The 15,401-nt window shown below is 47.1% G+C and overlaps 1 protein-coding gene across 1 annotated transcript in view; it reads right to left on the bottom strand.

Annotated features, from left to right (window-relative positions):
• Positions 1 to 15,401, bottom strand: part of ATP10A (ATPase phospholipid transporting 10A (putative)) — a 178,040-nt gene that overhangs the window by 21,568 nt on the left and 141,071 nt on the right. Inside the window, 7 exon segments of the mRNA XM_036878686.2 lie at positions 918 to 1,044; positions 1,113 to 1,216; positions 3,740 to 4,298; positions 6,070 to 6,264; positions 7,898 to 8,115; positions 10,816 to 11,068; positions 12,639 to 12,769. Of these exon segments, the coding sequence (XP_036734581.2) occupies positions 918 to 1,044; positions 1,113 to 1,216; positions 3,740 to 4,298; positions 6,070 to 6,264; positions 7,898 to 8,115; positions 10,816 to 11,068; positions 12,639 to 12,769 (1,587 nt within the window).

Raw genomic sequence — 15,401 nt, 5'->3', positions numbered from 1 at the left:
TGGTGCAAATACACCCACAGTGGCTGATTTCAAGCTATCAACAAGCATCAAAAGGCTATGCAGGATTCACGAAAATTTATGCAAACAGAAACAGTGACAGCAAACTTCCTGAAAATTTATCCATAGGCTCTTGGCCAACGTATGGACTGCTGCCCACCATGGGAAATCGAGTGGCTCCTTCACTGACCTGTCTCAGAGCTATTCTCACACACTTGTGGAGAGAAGCATCTGCTTTAGGATGACAACAGAATATGGCCGAGTCAGAATTATGAAACTTTACTAGCCAGGATGCTGATAAAACCGTGGTAGAAAAAGCTGGAACAGGGATAAGGTGAAACTACTTTTACATGTTTACACAGTTACCCAGGTAAAAATTACAGAATCCAAGCCAGGAAGTGATTTCTGTGAAAAAGATAAAGGAAGGTGAGTTGACCTCAAGTTAGGTATGTCCCTGCAGTGTACTTGGGCTGTCAAAAACTTAGGACATGTTAACAGAGATATAACATGGGGACCAAGGGAGGTGATGGATGCCTGACCACCAGAGTAGCATTTCTGGGGTCCAGGAGTTTCTTTTTGTTTTAGGGGTGGGAGTAATCCTTTCATGCACCAATTATTGCAAAATCTTGCTCCTTATCTTGATTTTGGTGGGAAAGCAAGGTTTAAAGGGGAGAAGTTGGGTGCCATCATAGGGTGCCTTGTGGGGTGGCACATGGAATGACACAGAAATGGGCCATGGCAAGAACATTCAATCAAGGAGGGTCCCACTGGGGGCCACTCTGGCATCAGGCCAGGAGGTTCCTTACTAAACCCAGAGTGTTCAGAGGTACCACTGACTGGAGCCCAGCACCTCCCCATCTGAGATGGGCTTTGCAAATTGCACACTACTCCATGTAACACATGTACGCGAGCATAATTACCCAACAGGTGAAGATTGGTCTCCAGGCGAATGGCAGACTGAAAAAGGAGCTCCTCGCGGTTTTCCAGGGAGGACTCTGCTTCTAAGTGGCTTTGCAACCAACAGGCATACTCTTCTTTACTTAGGACCTAGGGGAGATATGCTGCTGAGTGCTGTGCAGACGTGGGCAGCCCTTGCCCAGGCAGCCCACACTCACCCTCTTGGCGATGCACAAAGTGCGCAGGCCTTCCACTGCATACAGGTTGAGGTAATTCTGAGTCTTGCTTCGGATTTTCTTCTGATGCCTTCCTCTGGCGTCATCTACATTGGAGTAGAAGCAGAAACCAGCATGGGGAAGGGTCCTGGGAATGCCCTGGCCCACTCTGAAGATGCCGGGGAGCTCTGTGTGGTGCTGAAATAACTCTGGGTGTGACTGCTGATGGGCTGAGAGCTCAGCACCACCCCAGAGGAGCTAACTAGGATGCTCTTCCCACTCAGCTTCCAGGCTAGCTTCACTTGGAAAACAGCCACATTTTAAGGTCTCTAAAGTTGTCACACTCAGAGAGATAAGAAGTAGAATGGTGGTTGCCAGGGCTGGGGCCTGGGGAGAAAGAGTTGTTGTTCAAAGGGTAAAGAGTTTTAGTTTTGCAAGGAGAATTCTGGAGATCTGTTGCATAACAATATGTTTAAAAATGGTTAAGGTGGCAATTTTTATGTACATACATTAAAAGTTTATTTTTAATAATTAAAATTAAAAAATTAAAATTAAGAACACAATTTTTTAAAAAGCTAGGAAATTAGTTGTCAGCTAGGAAAAGTTCTCCAAACATCCACCCTTTTCTGATTTCTGTAGACACAGATAAGGAGAAGGCTTGTTCCTTATTATAAACTACAGAAGTGCTGACTTTGAGCTTCCTCGAGCCGTGGAATCCACAAGGTGACATACACCTTCTTAACTATAAAATCTTCTTGGGTAACAATTACGAGTGGGAGGGCAGAAGGGCAGGAGCTTTTGTGCATGATCAAAGTGTGTGATGAGTATGTTTCAGGGCCAGTGAGGAATTCATGGCCCTCACCTTTCTGCCTCACTCTAGCTGGCTGCAACTAGGCCAGAGAATTTTGTTGCAATGAATCAATCAGCAAAGTCACAAGAACATCCTTTCCCCATGATTTACTCCAACATCCTCCAAAGAGGAACATCTGGGAATCTGAACTACTAGATTTATCCCATGTCTGTTTCATTGCTTGTAAATAATACACACTCATATTCATATAACATTTAAAGTAGAAGTTAGCTGTTATTTTCAAAAACCTCCTATTTCAGACTGTTTCTAAGTGTGCCTTGTTGAAACGAGAAGTTTGTATAAGCAGAACCTCATTAAGAGTGATCTGGCATCCCTTTGTCCAGGAGGTGGACATACATGAAGTGCATATTCCTCCCATTTATGAAAAACTGTCCTTGAGAAAAAGTGCAGTTCCTATCCCCAAAACAACAGTAGTGTTGCCAGAGAGAATATTAAGTGCCCAAATATCACATAGAACATACTTTTACTAAAAATATTATGTGTTGCTTAATCCGAAATTCAAATTTAACTGGACATTCAACATATTTTGTTCGATAAATCTGGCAACCCTACTTACCAGTGCTGAGGCCCCTAGTCTGGGGAAGGTTGTCTATCTGAGTCAACCTCTTACCTCCTGAACATGTGTTCTCCATGGAAAAGGCAGTGCCTCCAAGGGACCAAAGATTGGTTCTTGGTAGCAAAAAGTATTCTTACGTATAAAAGCACAGATATACATACAGTACATAAACAGAGGTACAGCATATCTATGCATTAAAATGACATGGGGGCATGAGGAGGAAAAATATCTAAAAAGGCTCAAGGGGGCAATACTAAAAAAAGAGAATTGGGAAATACTGTTGTAGGTGACTTTGCTGCAGGGATTTAAATTTGACACTCAAAGTCATCTTATTCTTGACTACCATTTACTCCTTATGTTGTGATAACATTATTAGAAGGTGATAACATTATTTCAGATTCTGATTGCTCTTTGAGCAATCATTTGTCTATCTGAGGGACGGTGAAATTAAAATAATGATAAAGTACTTTATTGTCTAGAGAGGAGAGGGGAAGGCTGTGCTTCAGGGAAGGGTCTGCCTGCAGAGCCACTGCCTTTAACCACATTGGTCAAAACAAAGCTGACGGCTTGAGAGGAGGGAGGGGTGACCAGGGTCACTAGTGCGGCCCAGGCCCTTCCCCCACCAAGCCCCGGAAGCATCTGTGTCTGGAAAGAGGCATAAACCCTTTTGCTCAATGAAGATCCACCCTCCATAGCAGTCATTTTCAAACTCCTTTTTCTCAAACCAAACGTTATATGGAACTCTAGTCCACACACACAGGGACCAGGGCGCTGCCGCTCTGCCTGAAGCTGGGACGGAGGGCAGCAGGTGGGAGGCTGCAGCCCCCACCCCGGGGCCCCACTGCTGCCCGAGGCAGCTTCACAAACGGGCCAAAAACCGTGGCCTGGGCCTCACAGCTGCCCTGGGCCACGCGACCACAGGGCACAAAGGCAAGGAGGAGCCCTCCCAAACTGCTAGCCCGGAAGTTCTTAATCTTCACTGTCCAGATTTAAAACAGGACCCTGCGCCTCCCTCCACAGCCCTGCAGCCCCCTGCTCCGAGGTGAGCTCGGGGCCCGCCTTCTGAGGAGGAGCTGGGATCCGGAGAGCGACTCCCCTGCAGGCACGGCTTCCAGAAGGGGTCCGTGACAATCCCTCTACCAGTGGGGAGGGGCTGGGGGCACGCTTGCCCTCTTGGGGCTCCACCCGGCGCGGGGCTGGTACCTGGGGAGCAGGGCAGCAGGAGGTCCATGAGCACCGAGTCGGCCCCCTTGGTGTAGACGCTGATCTCGTCGGTGAGGGGGTGCCGGATGACCACTGACATCCTCTTGCGGACGGAGTCGAAGCCCAGCGTGTGCAGGAGCTCGAAGGTGAGCCTGCCCAGCTGGGGCAGCTGCACCGACACGTGGTCGGGCAGGCGGTCCACCAGCGCGCAGCTGTAGGCCCGGGCGGCGTACACGAGCGCCGCCTCGTCGGGGCTCTCGGCCTCGTAGCGCAGCTCCGGTGCCTGCCCGCGGGCGGTGCGCCGCGAGGCCCCGCTGCCCGGCTCGCTGATACCGTTGCTGGCGAGCGCCACGGGCTGGCCTGGCTGCTCCTCGGGCCCGAGCGGAGCGCTGACGCGGGCCGGGCCGGACAGGCAGCCGGAGCCCGGCTTGTGCTGGCCCCTGTTGGCGGCCAGGCTGCCGAGGCCGTTGCAGCCCGCAGCCCGGCGGCTGGGCGTGAACCTCCGGAGGAAGTCTTCTATGGTCTTCACGGGGGACTTCAGCTCAAACCTCACCCTCACCTGCAAGAGAAGCAGGGGTCGGAGGTCTGCTCAGGAGGCCTGAGGCACGGATCTCCCATGTCTCAGATTTCGGGGGTATGCATGGAAAACGGCAACCAGACCATCGTGCCCCTTCGTCTCTTCTACTTCACTTAAATAAAGGTCATGCAATATTCATTCATTAGGATATGAATTATAGTTATCCTTAAATTTTCATAATTTTTCCCATATGTCCAATGTTATAAACTACAGTAATAGCTTCCAGAAAAATCAGGTACTTGGTAAAGCAAGGCCCTTAGGACCAATTTTGATAAAGGTGCTTTTTTTAAATTCCTGTAATGACTTTACATATGCTGCAAATCTAGGCAGGAGATACAGGTAGGCACATTGGAGCTCCTGCTGGCTCCAAGTATGCTGAGTGGTGATTCTCACTAATGAGTGGGAACAGAGATGCATCCAGAGACATGTTCATTTGCTGAGGGTGGGTGATTAAATATCTGTTCTCTCTGTGGAATTCATGCATGTGTGAGGTGCACACCTCAGGTGTGTTGGCGTCTCTCTCGCTTACTGAGAGTGAGAGGTGTCTCTCATGCAATGCCTAGGTCTGTCAGGGTCTAACCTAGTCAGAATACAGGGTGGTGGAAGGACCCGGAGGCCAGGTGGGGGTGCTGAGGCAGTGCAGCGGTGGGCTACAGCAGGAAGCAGCTGACCCAAGGCCGACAGCACGAGCCTGCGGTCTCTGAGTGGTGGGACCCTGTCCACGGGGATTCACTGGGCCCACTGGGGTCTCCACAGGTAGGTGTGGCAGGAGAGAGAGCACGGGAGGCGGGGCACACTGCTGTCAACAGGCCACTGCCACGCAGAGGGCAGAGACCGCAGTTCACCTACATCGCCCCCCCCCATGGCTCCATCAGGAACCTGAGGGAAGGGCTGGCTCGGGAGGCAGGACAGGAGTGTGGGCGAGCAGAGGGCTGGAAGCAGGTCCCCGGCGTACAACCAGCCCTCAGACCACCTTCATTTTTATCCCGTGAAAGTTGCCTGGCTGTCTTGTGCATGTTTGAGCTTAGGGGCACCCCTCTACACACACACACATGCAGCCCACCTGGAGCACCCGGGTTACAGAGGATCCATTTGCAAGTAAAAAGCTTATTCTCTTCGGTGAGAATCTTCATGTTAATCCAAACAAAACACAACCAACCAACCAACCAAAACCAAAACCTTCCCACTCCTCAAGTATCTCCCAATTTACTCTTGATCAACTCTTTGAACAACAATGTTAAGAACCTTTATTAATGTTACATACATTTAACCCTACTCTGAGCCCTTTCCCTAACCACTACTACCTCCCCCGTGACCCAGATGAGGTGCCTGAGGTACGGAAGGGAACAGCTTGTCTAAAGCTGCTCAGCTGGGTGGTAAAGTCAGGGCACAGGCCAGGCGGCTCATCCCGGAGACTGGGTCCCCAGCCCATGCTGTCCCCTCTCCTATGAGAATCTGAGACCCAAAGGCTCTGGGAAGGTCCTCTCTCCTGGCCCTGCCTAAGCCAGGCTAGGCCAGCTGCTCTGTGCCTCCTGCCCAGGCTCAGAGGGTGTCTGCCTCTCGTGGCCCCAATCCCATCGCTTGCCACCTGCAGCCCGGGGATGGCGCCACAGAACCAATGAGCTGGTCTGCCCCACGTGAAATCCTTACTGCACCCCCTTGAGCCTGGGCGGCTGTGAAAGGGAGGGAGGCTTCCCCTTAGGAAGGCTGATAGTGAGGCCAGGTCAAGGGCGCCAGACCCTCCAGAGCTTGCCTTTTGTCGTGGCTGATCCGGCGATGTGACTACTACTGTGTTGCAGATGGTGAGCGCGATGAAGAAGTCAAAAACGTCGGACAGTTCGGGTGAGAGGTGGGCCAGCGGGTGCTCCCGGTGCCTTGCGATGGCCAGGCACCTGTCACATTCACTCACCTTCTCAAACAGCTTTGGGTCAGGCGTAATGTTTTTCTCCTGAAGAAAACAGGCCTAGGGGTGAGTCTGATCCAGGCACCTGCCAAGTGACTCAGTGCTTCCACTATTTACAGACATTTTGACTTTATTCTAAGCTATAAACACACCTTCATATAACCTTTATGACTGTGTAATGGTAAATTATGTAAGATTTTAATTGTATAAGAATATACCACTTACACATGAAACAAAATGCATATATTCTTATATTTACATATATGATAAACAAGTTCTTACAAAATAATACATCTAAAATGTATGTTGTTATAAAATAATATATCTTACTCAGAAAGATTTGAACAAAACACATCTGTATCTGTTAGATACAGTTTTTGAAACATATGATACTGTATTTCCTTCCAGTCTTTTTTCTCTACACTTACATTTTACATAACCAAATATTTTATACATTTCCTTAGGATATACACCCAAAAGTGGAATTGTTGGATTATATGGTGGTTCTGTTTTTAGTTTTTTGAGGAATTTCCATACTGGATTCCACCGTGGCTGTTCCAATATACATTCCCACCAACAGCACACAATGGTTTTCTTCTCCTCACATCCTCCCAACACTTGTTATCTCTTGTCCTTTGGTGGTGATGTTCTAGTAGGTGTGTGTTGGTATCTCATGGTGGTTTTGGTATGAATTTGATTTGATTTCCCACCTTAAACTTATACAATGTTATATGCCAATTGTATCCCCATAAAAAACATGATACATACATTGGCAGTTTCCATTTTCAGCAAAATATTTTGTCTGAACTTTTATAGGCTTTTAAGAATGATTTGAAAACACAAGTTTTAACAACTTCAGAATACATGTACCATAATCTATTTGAACATTCATTTATCACTGGATACATTTTCTTCACTGATAGATTTCTATGCACAGAAATCTTTGACTGAATCACAAAATTCCTAGGTCAGAAAGTTTGAGCATTTCAAATAACTCTTGACCCACGTTGCTGAACTGATGTCAGGAGAGCCTGTAACAGCCCCACTCCTGCCAAGTAAGAGAGCCCTCCTCCCATGGGTGCCATATAAACCCACCAACCAACCACAATTCTAACTGCCTCGATTTAAGTGGCAGCTTCTGTATGGTTTCGAAGGGCACAGAGAATGAGGCTGCCACAGAGTGAGCAAATGGGTTCTTCCTTTCTGTTCATTTGGGGAGTGAAAGGATCTTTTAGAGGTTGTCACTCACTCACTCCTGGAAATTTCCCTGCCTGATGAGAATGGTCCACAGTCATCTGGACAGCTGACTAGACAAGGGAGAAAGAAGTTTCATTGGCTTTGGGCTCATTGGATGACTTTTTTTCTTTTTCATTTGGCTTTGCTTTATCACAGTTGTCATCCTGCTCTGATATTTGATCCATTTTGTTTGGCAGGATGCACTTCCTCTCCGTCACCCTGCTGGGTGGCTTACCAGCAGGCCCCCAGTCTTGGAAGCCATGGCAAAGGGGGCGTGTTGATGTTTTGGAACAGATACAATGTGGGGAGAAGGTGGATGCTGCCCAGGAAATCTCCCATGACTGTGCAGAGCCAAAGGCCCCACACTTCTGAAGAGCAGGAGAAAATGACAGCGGCAGGGAAGCGTGGGGATGACTCAACATGGGAACGAGGGGGTGCTCACCATGGGGCTGCTGAACGCCGTGTGCTGGGACAGCATGCTGGCCTGCCTGGCCTCGGCCCGGCTGCCCGTGCGCCGGTGGGACCTGGTGCTCTGGCTCCTGGGCGTGGCGCGGACGCTCTGGTGGCTCCCGGTGCTGCCGCGCTGGGGCAGAGAGCCCCCTCTGGGAAGCGCCTCCTCCTCCTCTGAGTCCGCCTCCTGGTACCGGGCCAGACGCTGGGCTGCGGGGAGAGGAACGGTGGGGACACATCGGGAGGAGGCTGGGTAGGCAGAAGGGGCTGACTCGGGGCACTGGGGGCCCTCGCTGCCAAGGGGCAGGACTCACCCAGCAAAGGTCCCACCGAGGGAACCCAGAGCGCGCACTGCGTCTGCCTTGCAGTCACGCAGAAACAGTGCTTCTTGGCGGCACTGGGGGTGCTTCCCTGTGGGGGTTCCTTTTCCAGAGCCAGTGGGTGGTGGCTATCGTCCGACTCACCCCGTGTGGATGAAGTGCTGTGCCACGGGGAGGCTCACAGTCCTCCTGGGGCTGCACAGCGCCAGGGTTTAGGCCCAGCGGGTGAATCTCCACTGCAGACAGTCATGACCATGAAACTGTGCTCAAGCCCTTAGGTGTGCTGCAGAGCCAGGGTCTGCGGCTCTGTGTTCACGCGCGTGCTCAGGGAGCCCCATCAAGAGCATCCTTGCTGCCGTTTCCTGCAGGTGGATGGCTCTGAACCCATCTTCTTTGCTCTGCCCAGTTAGTTCAGCTTCTTGCATCAGGGATGCACAAGAAGCAGAAGATTCGTGCGGATTACTCATTCAAAAATAAGTCAAGGGCAGCCCAGTGCTAGCATAAGGTATCCTAACGCAAGGGGGCCCGCGTGAGGACCTTAGAGAAAGGGCCTCTGACCTTGACGTGCCTGGAACATCGGTCTGTCCTGTGGGCCAGGCCTTATAATCATCATCTTTCCTCAGAAAGACTTTTCTTACGGATGGTATTTATTAGGGATAGAGGTAAGGAACAGGAAGCACCTGCTCTCGGTCACACGGCTGGGTAACTGGCATGCCTGGGTTCCAGCTCGGCAAGCTCCTCCACATGTCTCATCCCCTCCTGGCTGATGTAACTCTCCCTTGGTGGCAAACTGATGCCAGGAAGAACAAAGCCCGGACATGGGGCTGCCCAGCTTCTAGGCTTATGTGTTAGGAGCTTGGTGTCAGCCCTCTGAAGGGTACACCTGCCCATCCCACCCCCAACAGCAGGGGCCAGATGTTAGCCCAAAGGAGCCATCCCTCAGGCCCCAGCTGATGAATGACTGTGGTCTGTGACTGTGCATCAGTTTCTGACCAGCCACGGCCTCAGCAATGCCCTCAGTGTCCTTGAGGAAGACAAGGGCAAGGAGCACGTGATGCCCGTGGGGGCACTCACTGTCACCACAACACTGTCGCCACAGAGAGTTACACCCACCCACGGCCAGTTACATGCACGCATGGTATATGTGAGCTGGGCTCAGCGCTCCAAGCCACCCCCACCTGAAGTCATCCTACTAACAAGGTCTGAAAGCTCAGCTCATGGCAGGAATGCCTAAGACCCCTTGGCCCTGGGTGCACATCAGTCACTGAGCAGCACTTCTTCAAAATATGCAGCAGAGACGCGTGGCTGTTTCAGCCTCTGCCAGAACTGCTTTCCTGTGCCTTCTGGAGGTGGTTTATGGTAAGCGTCTGACAACTGTCAGAATCTTTCTATAACCTCAGTTGGGATTATACTCATGGAGCCTGAGGTCTAGTTTCAAAGGCTGCTGCTGACCTGACCTTTGACCTGACTCCTTTGCAACCAGGCTGAGTTCTGCTTTCAGGCAGGGGAGCACTTCTGCACATGTTGAGGAGTTACAGAAGGGGGAGTCGAGGGGGTGGGAGGCAGGTGGACGGACGGGATACTGTCACCAAGCATTTCTCTTGGGTGACAAATAAAAAAAAATAAAGTGGTTAAGTTCCTCTGCCTTCTGTTAAATATGATTAGTTTTACATGAAGGACATTACTGGATATTATGGTAATTCTTAGTTTTATAAAACTCACAAAAATCCAACAAATCCCCTTAAAGAACAGCTTCCTAATGATGTCCACATGCTGACTGATGCCTACATTTACTTCTGTTTTTGTGGCAAGATTTCCTGATGTTCTCAGGCATGGCCACAGGATGGCAAGGGAGTCCTGGCTGCAGAGCGGGTGCCCCTCTTAGGGGAGCAGTGGCCCCGGAAGTGCTACTGTGGAGCAGGGACCCCTCCCATGGTGTCCTCCCTTGGCTCAGGCAGGCAGCTGGCTCTGGTCACAGCCTTGGCTCATGAAGCCAATGGCTCCCCTGTGCTTTCACAGAGGACAGAGGCAGCAAAGTGTAAGGAAGGATGGGGAGAGCAACTGCCTAAGAAATCCAAAGGGAGGTGACATTTCTTTCCAGCTCCCAGAACATTATATTCCAAGGGAAAGAATGCAGTGTGAATTGCCCATTGCCCTTCTGAGAATTTTCAGCCAATAAGATTGTTGGACAGCAAAAGAAACAGAATCTCTTTTCCTCTTGGTGTGGCAAAGAGACAGGTGCCTCAGGAGTGAGCTTCTCTGGGATGCCCTCCTTTGCTCCCTGTCTGGCAGAAAAGGGGTGCTTACACTGAGGCCCACTGCCCTGAGACTCTGCAGTGAGCAAAGCGCTGTTAGCAATGTGGAGATGCCTTTTCCTTAAACGCCCCAGGCGTCAGGCTCCCAACTTGCTCTGACAGCCCTCCCTTCTATGTTTCATTCTCCCTCAATACTCAGGAATCCCTAAAATATGTGTGTGTGTGCATGTGTGTGTGCCTGCGTGTGTGTGCCTGCGTGTGTGTGTGGGCATGCAGCTTCGACCGTGCGGCTCTCTAGTCCAGCCCAGGGTGGTAGCCGCCACCCCCAGACTCACCATTTGCATCATGGGAATATTCTATGCCAGACACAGTGCATCTTCGGAAAACCATCTTATTCTCAGTTAAAGTGCCAGTTTTATCTGAGAAGATATACTGTATCTGCCCCAAGTCTTCTGTGATGTTCAGAGCTCGGCACTGCAGCTGTGAGTCTGTCTCTTCATCATATAACTCTATGTCCTGGTTAATGAAGTACACCTGGCATACTTTAACAATTTCAATAGACACATATAAGGAAATTGGGATCAAAACCTAGAAGACACAAGGCACACAAGAGGGAACAGCCATGAGGAATGGAGAACTGTGGAATCGGTCCAGTCTGTTTAAATGACAATGACTATGACCGCAAGTAAGTAGGAGCCATACTGTACCTTTAAGAGCTTAAACATGTTGGTTTAGACTCAGTATTGGAAAAATATTAGGACACTGGCAAAGAGTTTAAACTAGGACAGCCTATGGTGCCACTGCAGAGCAGAAATCCACTATCATGTCTGGAAGTATGGTAACCACGGCCTGGATAGAAGGAAGTGTTTCCATATTACTAAGCTGTGCTTGAGAGAAGCTAGGAATGGAAAGAGAGAAAAGAGAAAAAAACAAAGAACAAACACGGTACAGTCAGAGTCCTCGTAAGCAAAGTCACCTGGCGTTACAGTGGCCCTCAGTCCCCAGGCTGTCCCAGGGCCCCAGCAACAGGAGCTGCCCATCCCGACATAGCCCCACAGTTCAGGAGAGACAGTCTTTTCAGAGGCTGGTTTTGTTGAAGGGTAAGATCTTGTACAATGCAGAGCAAAGGAAGAAAAGCTTTAAGAAGAAGATTCACAGTTATGCTTTGACAATTTAAGACTAAACTCCATGTCTATGGGCTCAGAATATTCTATCCAGACTAACTGGGTTCTCCTAGTAACTTAAGGATAGTAATGCAGCAGTTACTTTACTACAGTCCTAACTCAAGCCTAGAACTTGGATTCATAAAAAACCCATTAATTTGGAATGTTAAATAAGGCCATTTTCCACTGTATAAAGTGCACTTGCTAGAAGACATCAGAGCAGCCCTCCAAGACGGCTGTCCTCTGTCCACTCTGTGTCCCTAATGATGTCAGCAGTGGTGGCCACTGCCCCTTCTCCAGTGTAGCAGCCCTATCGGGCTGAGGTTCTCAGTTAGTGATGGGGAGCTGTTCGGGGGGGGCACAGCAACAGGAGTAGTAATGATGAAACAGTAATAGAAATAACAGTACCACCACCAAGAAAACTAATGCTGCAATATATGCAATGTGACAGATATCCTGAGATGAACCCGGAGCACAGAAAGTATATTAGTTGTCTACTAGTTGGATTCTTCAGAGTGATGTCTGGAGTTGAGTTCTTGGCAACATACCAAAGCTGGTTTCTGGGTTTTGACAGTGCACAGCAGGAATGTAATATATTCACATCAGGACAAATGGGTGAGGGACAGATGGGAACTTTCTGTACTATTTTTTTTTTGCAGTTTGCTTGTAAATCTTAAAATCATTCAAAAATAAAATTTAAGTTGTCTTTTTAGAAGTAATTGAATGGAAAACAAAACAAAAGCAATGACTGAAAACCAACCCCTCAATGACTAAGTATCTTAAAACAGCAAAAGAGAATTTTAACTTGAAAAGTACCCAAGAAAAGACCCTATAGATAAATCAGGTGGAGAAATAAAACACAGCAACCCAGTAGGCAGGTATTCTTGTGGTTTTCTCAGATGCAGAATTTGGAGGGAATTCTCAGCAGAGTATGATGACTTAAAGTTCTTGTCAGAAAAGCCTGGCAGTTACCATATGGTGCTTAGAACTGTTACCTGCAGAACTATTATCGTGGTCAGAAAGGAGTACACTGCAGCTGTGACTGGGGACAAAGAGCTGCCGTCGGACTCAGGGACATCAAATAATGGTTTCTTCTCTTGATACCGCCACATCCACAGTCCGTGTCCTGTAGTAGCATTCAAAGAGAAGCATCATTCATCCATGGAAAAATAAGAACACTGCGAGAGCAAATTAGAGCAAACATTTCAGACTATTCCTCCGTGCAGGCACATTCTGCTGTACTGGTGCCTTGCTGTGTAAGAAAGCGACAGCACACACATGGCTGGCACCCACAGTCAGAATTGTGGAGGCGCAGGGCTGTGGCCTCGCCCCCATGCCAGGCATTTTCCACTGTTGCACGGAACACCACTGCACGGAACACCACTGCTCGTAACACAGGCATTAGATGTGTCTGGCAGCTGCCCATGGGGAACCCCCAGGAAGGAACTTCCCAACGCACCTCTTAAAAAACATGTACTGTCAGTATGCTGTGGAAACTGCCCTTTACTGTCCCTTTTTATTTCTATTTTTATTGAAATACAGTTTATATACAAGATTATATTGGTTTCAGGTGTACAATATGATGATTTGACAATTATATACAATACTAAATGCTCACCATGATAAGCATGGTTGCTGTCAACATACAATAGGACTGACTAAATTCTATGAGTTACTTTTCATCCCCATGACTAATGTTTGTACCTCTTTATCCTCATCACCTATTTTGCCCATCTCCCCACCACACTACCCTATGGCAACCACCAGTCTGTTTTCATGTTTGAGTCTCTTTCTATTTTGTTTATTTTTCAGATTCCAAAAATAAGTGAAATAACATGGTCTTTGTCTTTTTCTGCCAGATTTATTTCACTTAGTGTAATACCCTCTAGTTCCATCCATGCTGTAGGAAATGACAAGATTTAATTCTTTTTTTATGGCCGAGTAATATTCCATTGTATATATGTACTACATGTTCTTCATCCATTTATCTATTGATGGAAACTTTGGTTGTTTACACATCTTGGCTATTGTAAATAATGCTGCAATAAACATAGGAGTGCATATATCTTTTTAAATTAGTGATTTTGTTTTCTTCAGGTAAATTCCAGGAAATAGAATTACTAGGTCATATGGTATTTCTACTTTTAGAGAAATCTCCATACTGCTTTCCATAGTGGCTGCACCCATTTACATTCCCACCAATAGTACAGTACAGGAAGGTACCCTTTTCTTCACATCCTCACCAACACTTGTTACTTCTTGTGTTTTGGATAGTGGCCATTCTGACTGGTATGAGGTCATACCTCATTGTGGCTCTGATTTGCATTTCCCTGATTAGTGATGTTGACACCTTTTCATGTGTCTGTTGGACATCTGTATGTCTTTTTTTGGATAAAGGTCTATTCAGGTCCTCTGCCCATTTCTTTAATTAGATTATTTGGTTTTCTTTGGTGTTGAGTTATATAAGTTTTTTATGTGTTTTTGATATTAGCCCTTCTCAGATGTATCATTTGCAATTATACCCCTTCATGCAGTTAAGTTGCTTTTTGTTTTGTTGATTGTGTCCTTTTGCCATGCAGAAGCTTTTTAGCTTGATGCAGTCCCACCTATTTATTTTTGCTTGTTTTCCTTGCTTGGGGAAACATATCCAGAAAATAATTATTGATGCCGATGTGCAAGAGTTTACTGCATTTTCTTCTAGGAGTTTTATGGTTTCAGGTCTTACATCTAGGTCTTTAATCCTCTTTGTGTTTATTTTCGCATGTGGTGTAAGACAGTGATCCAGTTTTATTCTTTTGCACATAGCTGTCCAATTTTCCATTTATTGAAGAGACTATCTTTTCCCCTTTGTATATTTTTGCCTGCTTTGTCATATATTAATTGACCATATAAGCATGGGTATATTTGTAAGCTCTCTATTCTGTTCATTGATTTTTGTGCCAGGACCATACTGTTTTGATTACTGTAGCTTTGTAGTATAGTTGGAAGTCAGGAAGCATGATACCTCCAGCTTTGTTATTCTTTCTCAAGATTTCTTTGGCTCTTCAAGGTCTTTTATGGTCTCATACAAATTTTAGGATCATTTCCTGTACTGTGAAAAAAGCCATTAGTACTTCTATAAGGATTACAAAGCATCTGTAAATTATTTTTGGTAGTATGGCCATTTTAACAATATTAATTCTTCCTATCTGTGAGCATGGAATATCTTTCCATTTATTTGCGTCATCTTCAATTTCTTTCATCGCTTACTGACAGTATGCAGAGTACAGGTCTTTCACCTACTTGGTTAGACACATCCCTAGGTATTCTATTCTTTTTGATACAATTGAAAATGGAGTTGTTCTCTTAATGCACATATTTTTGTATATTGATTTGTATCTTGTGACTTCACTAAATTTATTTGTTAATTCTAATAGCTTTTTGTGGAGTCTAGTATTTTCTAAATATTATATCATGCCATCTGCAAATAGTGAGAGTTTTACTTCTTCCTTACCAATCTAGATGCCTTTCATCTTATTTTCTTGACTGATTGCCATGGATGGGATTGCCAGTACTATGTCGAATAAAAGTGGTGAGAATGGGCATCCTTGTCTTGTCCCTAATCTTAGAGGAAAAGCTTTCAGCTTTTCACCATTGAATATGATGTTAGCTGTAGGTTTGTTGTATGTGGCCTTTATTATGTGACCTCTATACCCACTTTGTTGAGTTTTTATGACTGGATGTTGAATTTCATCAAATGTTTTTTCTGCATCTATTGA

This window comes from Manis pentadactyla, chromosome 18 (assembly GCF_030020395.1).
Source record: "Manis pentadactyla isolate mManPen7 chromosome 18, mManPen7.hap1, whole genome shotgun sequence".
In the NCBI taxonomy this organism is placed as follows: domain Eukaryota; kingdom Metazoa; phylum Chordata; class Mammalia; order Pholidota; family Manidae; genus Manis; species Manis pentadactyla.
Note: the sequence above shows the minus strand (reverse complement) of the source record. Positions and strands in the feature narration are given on the sequence as shown.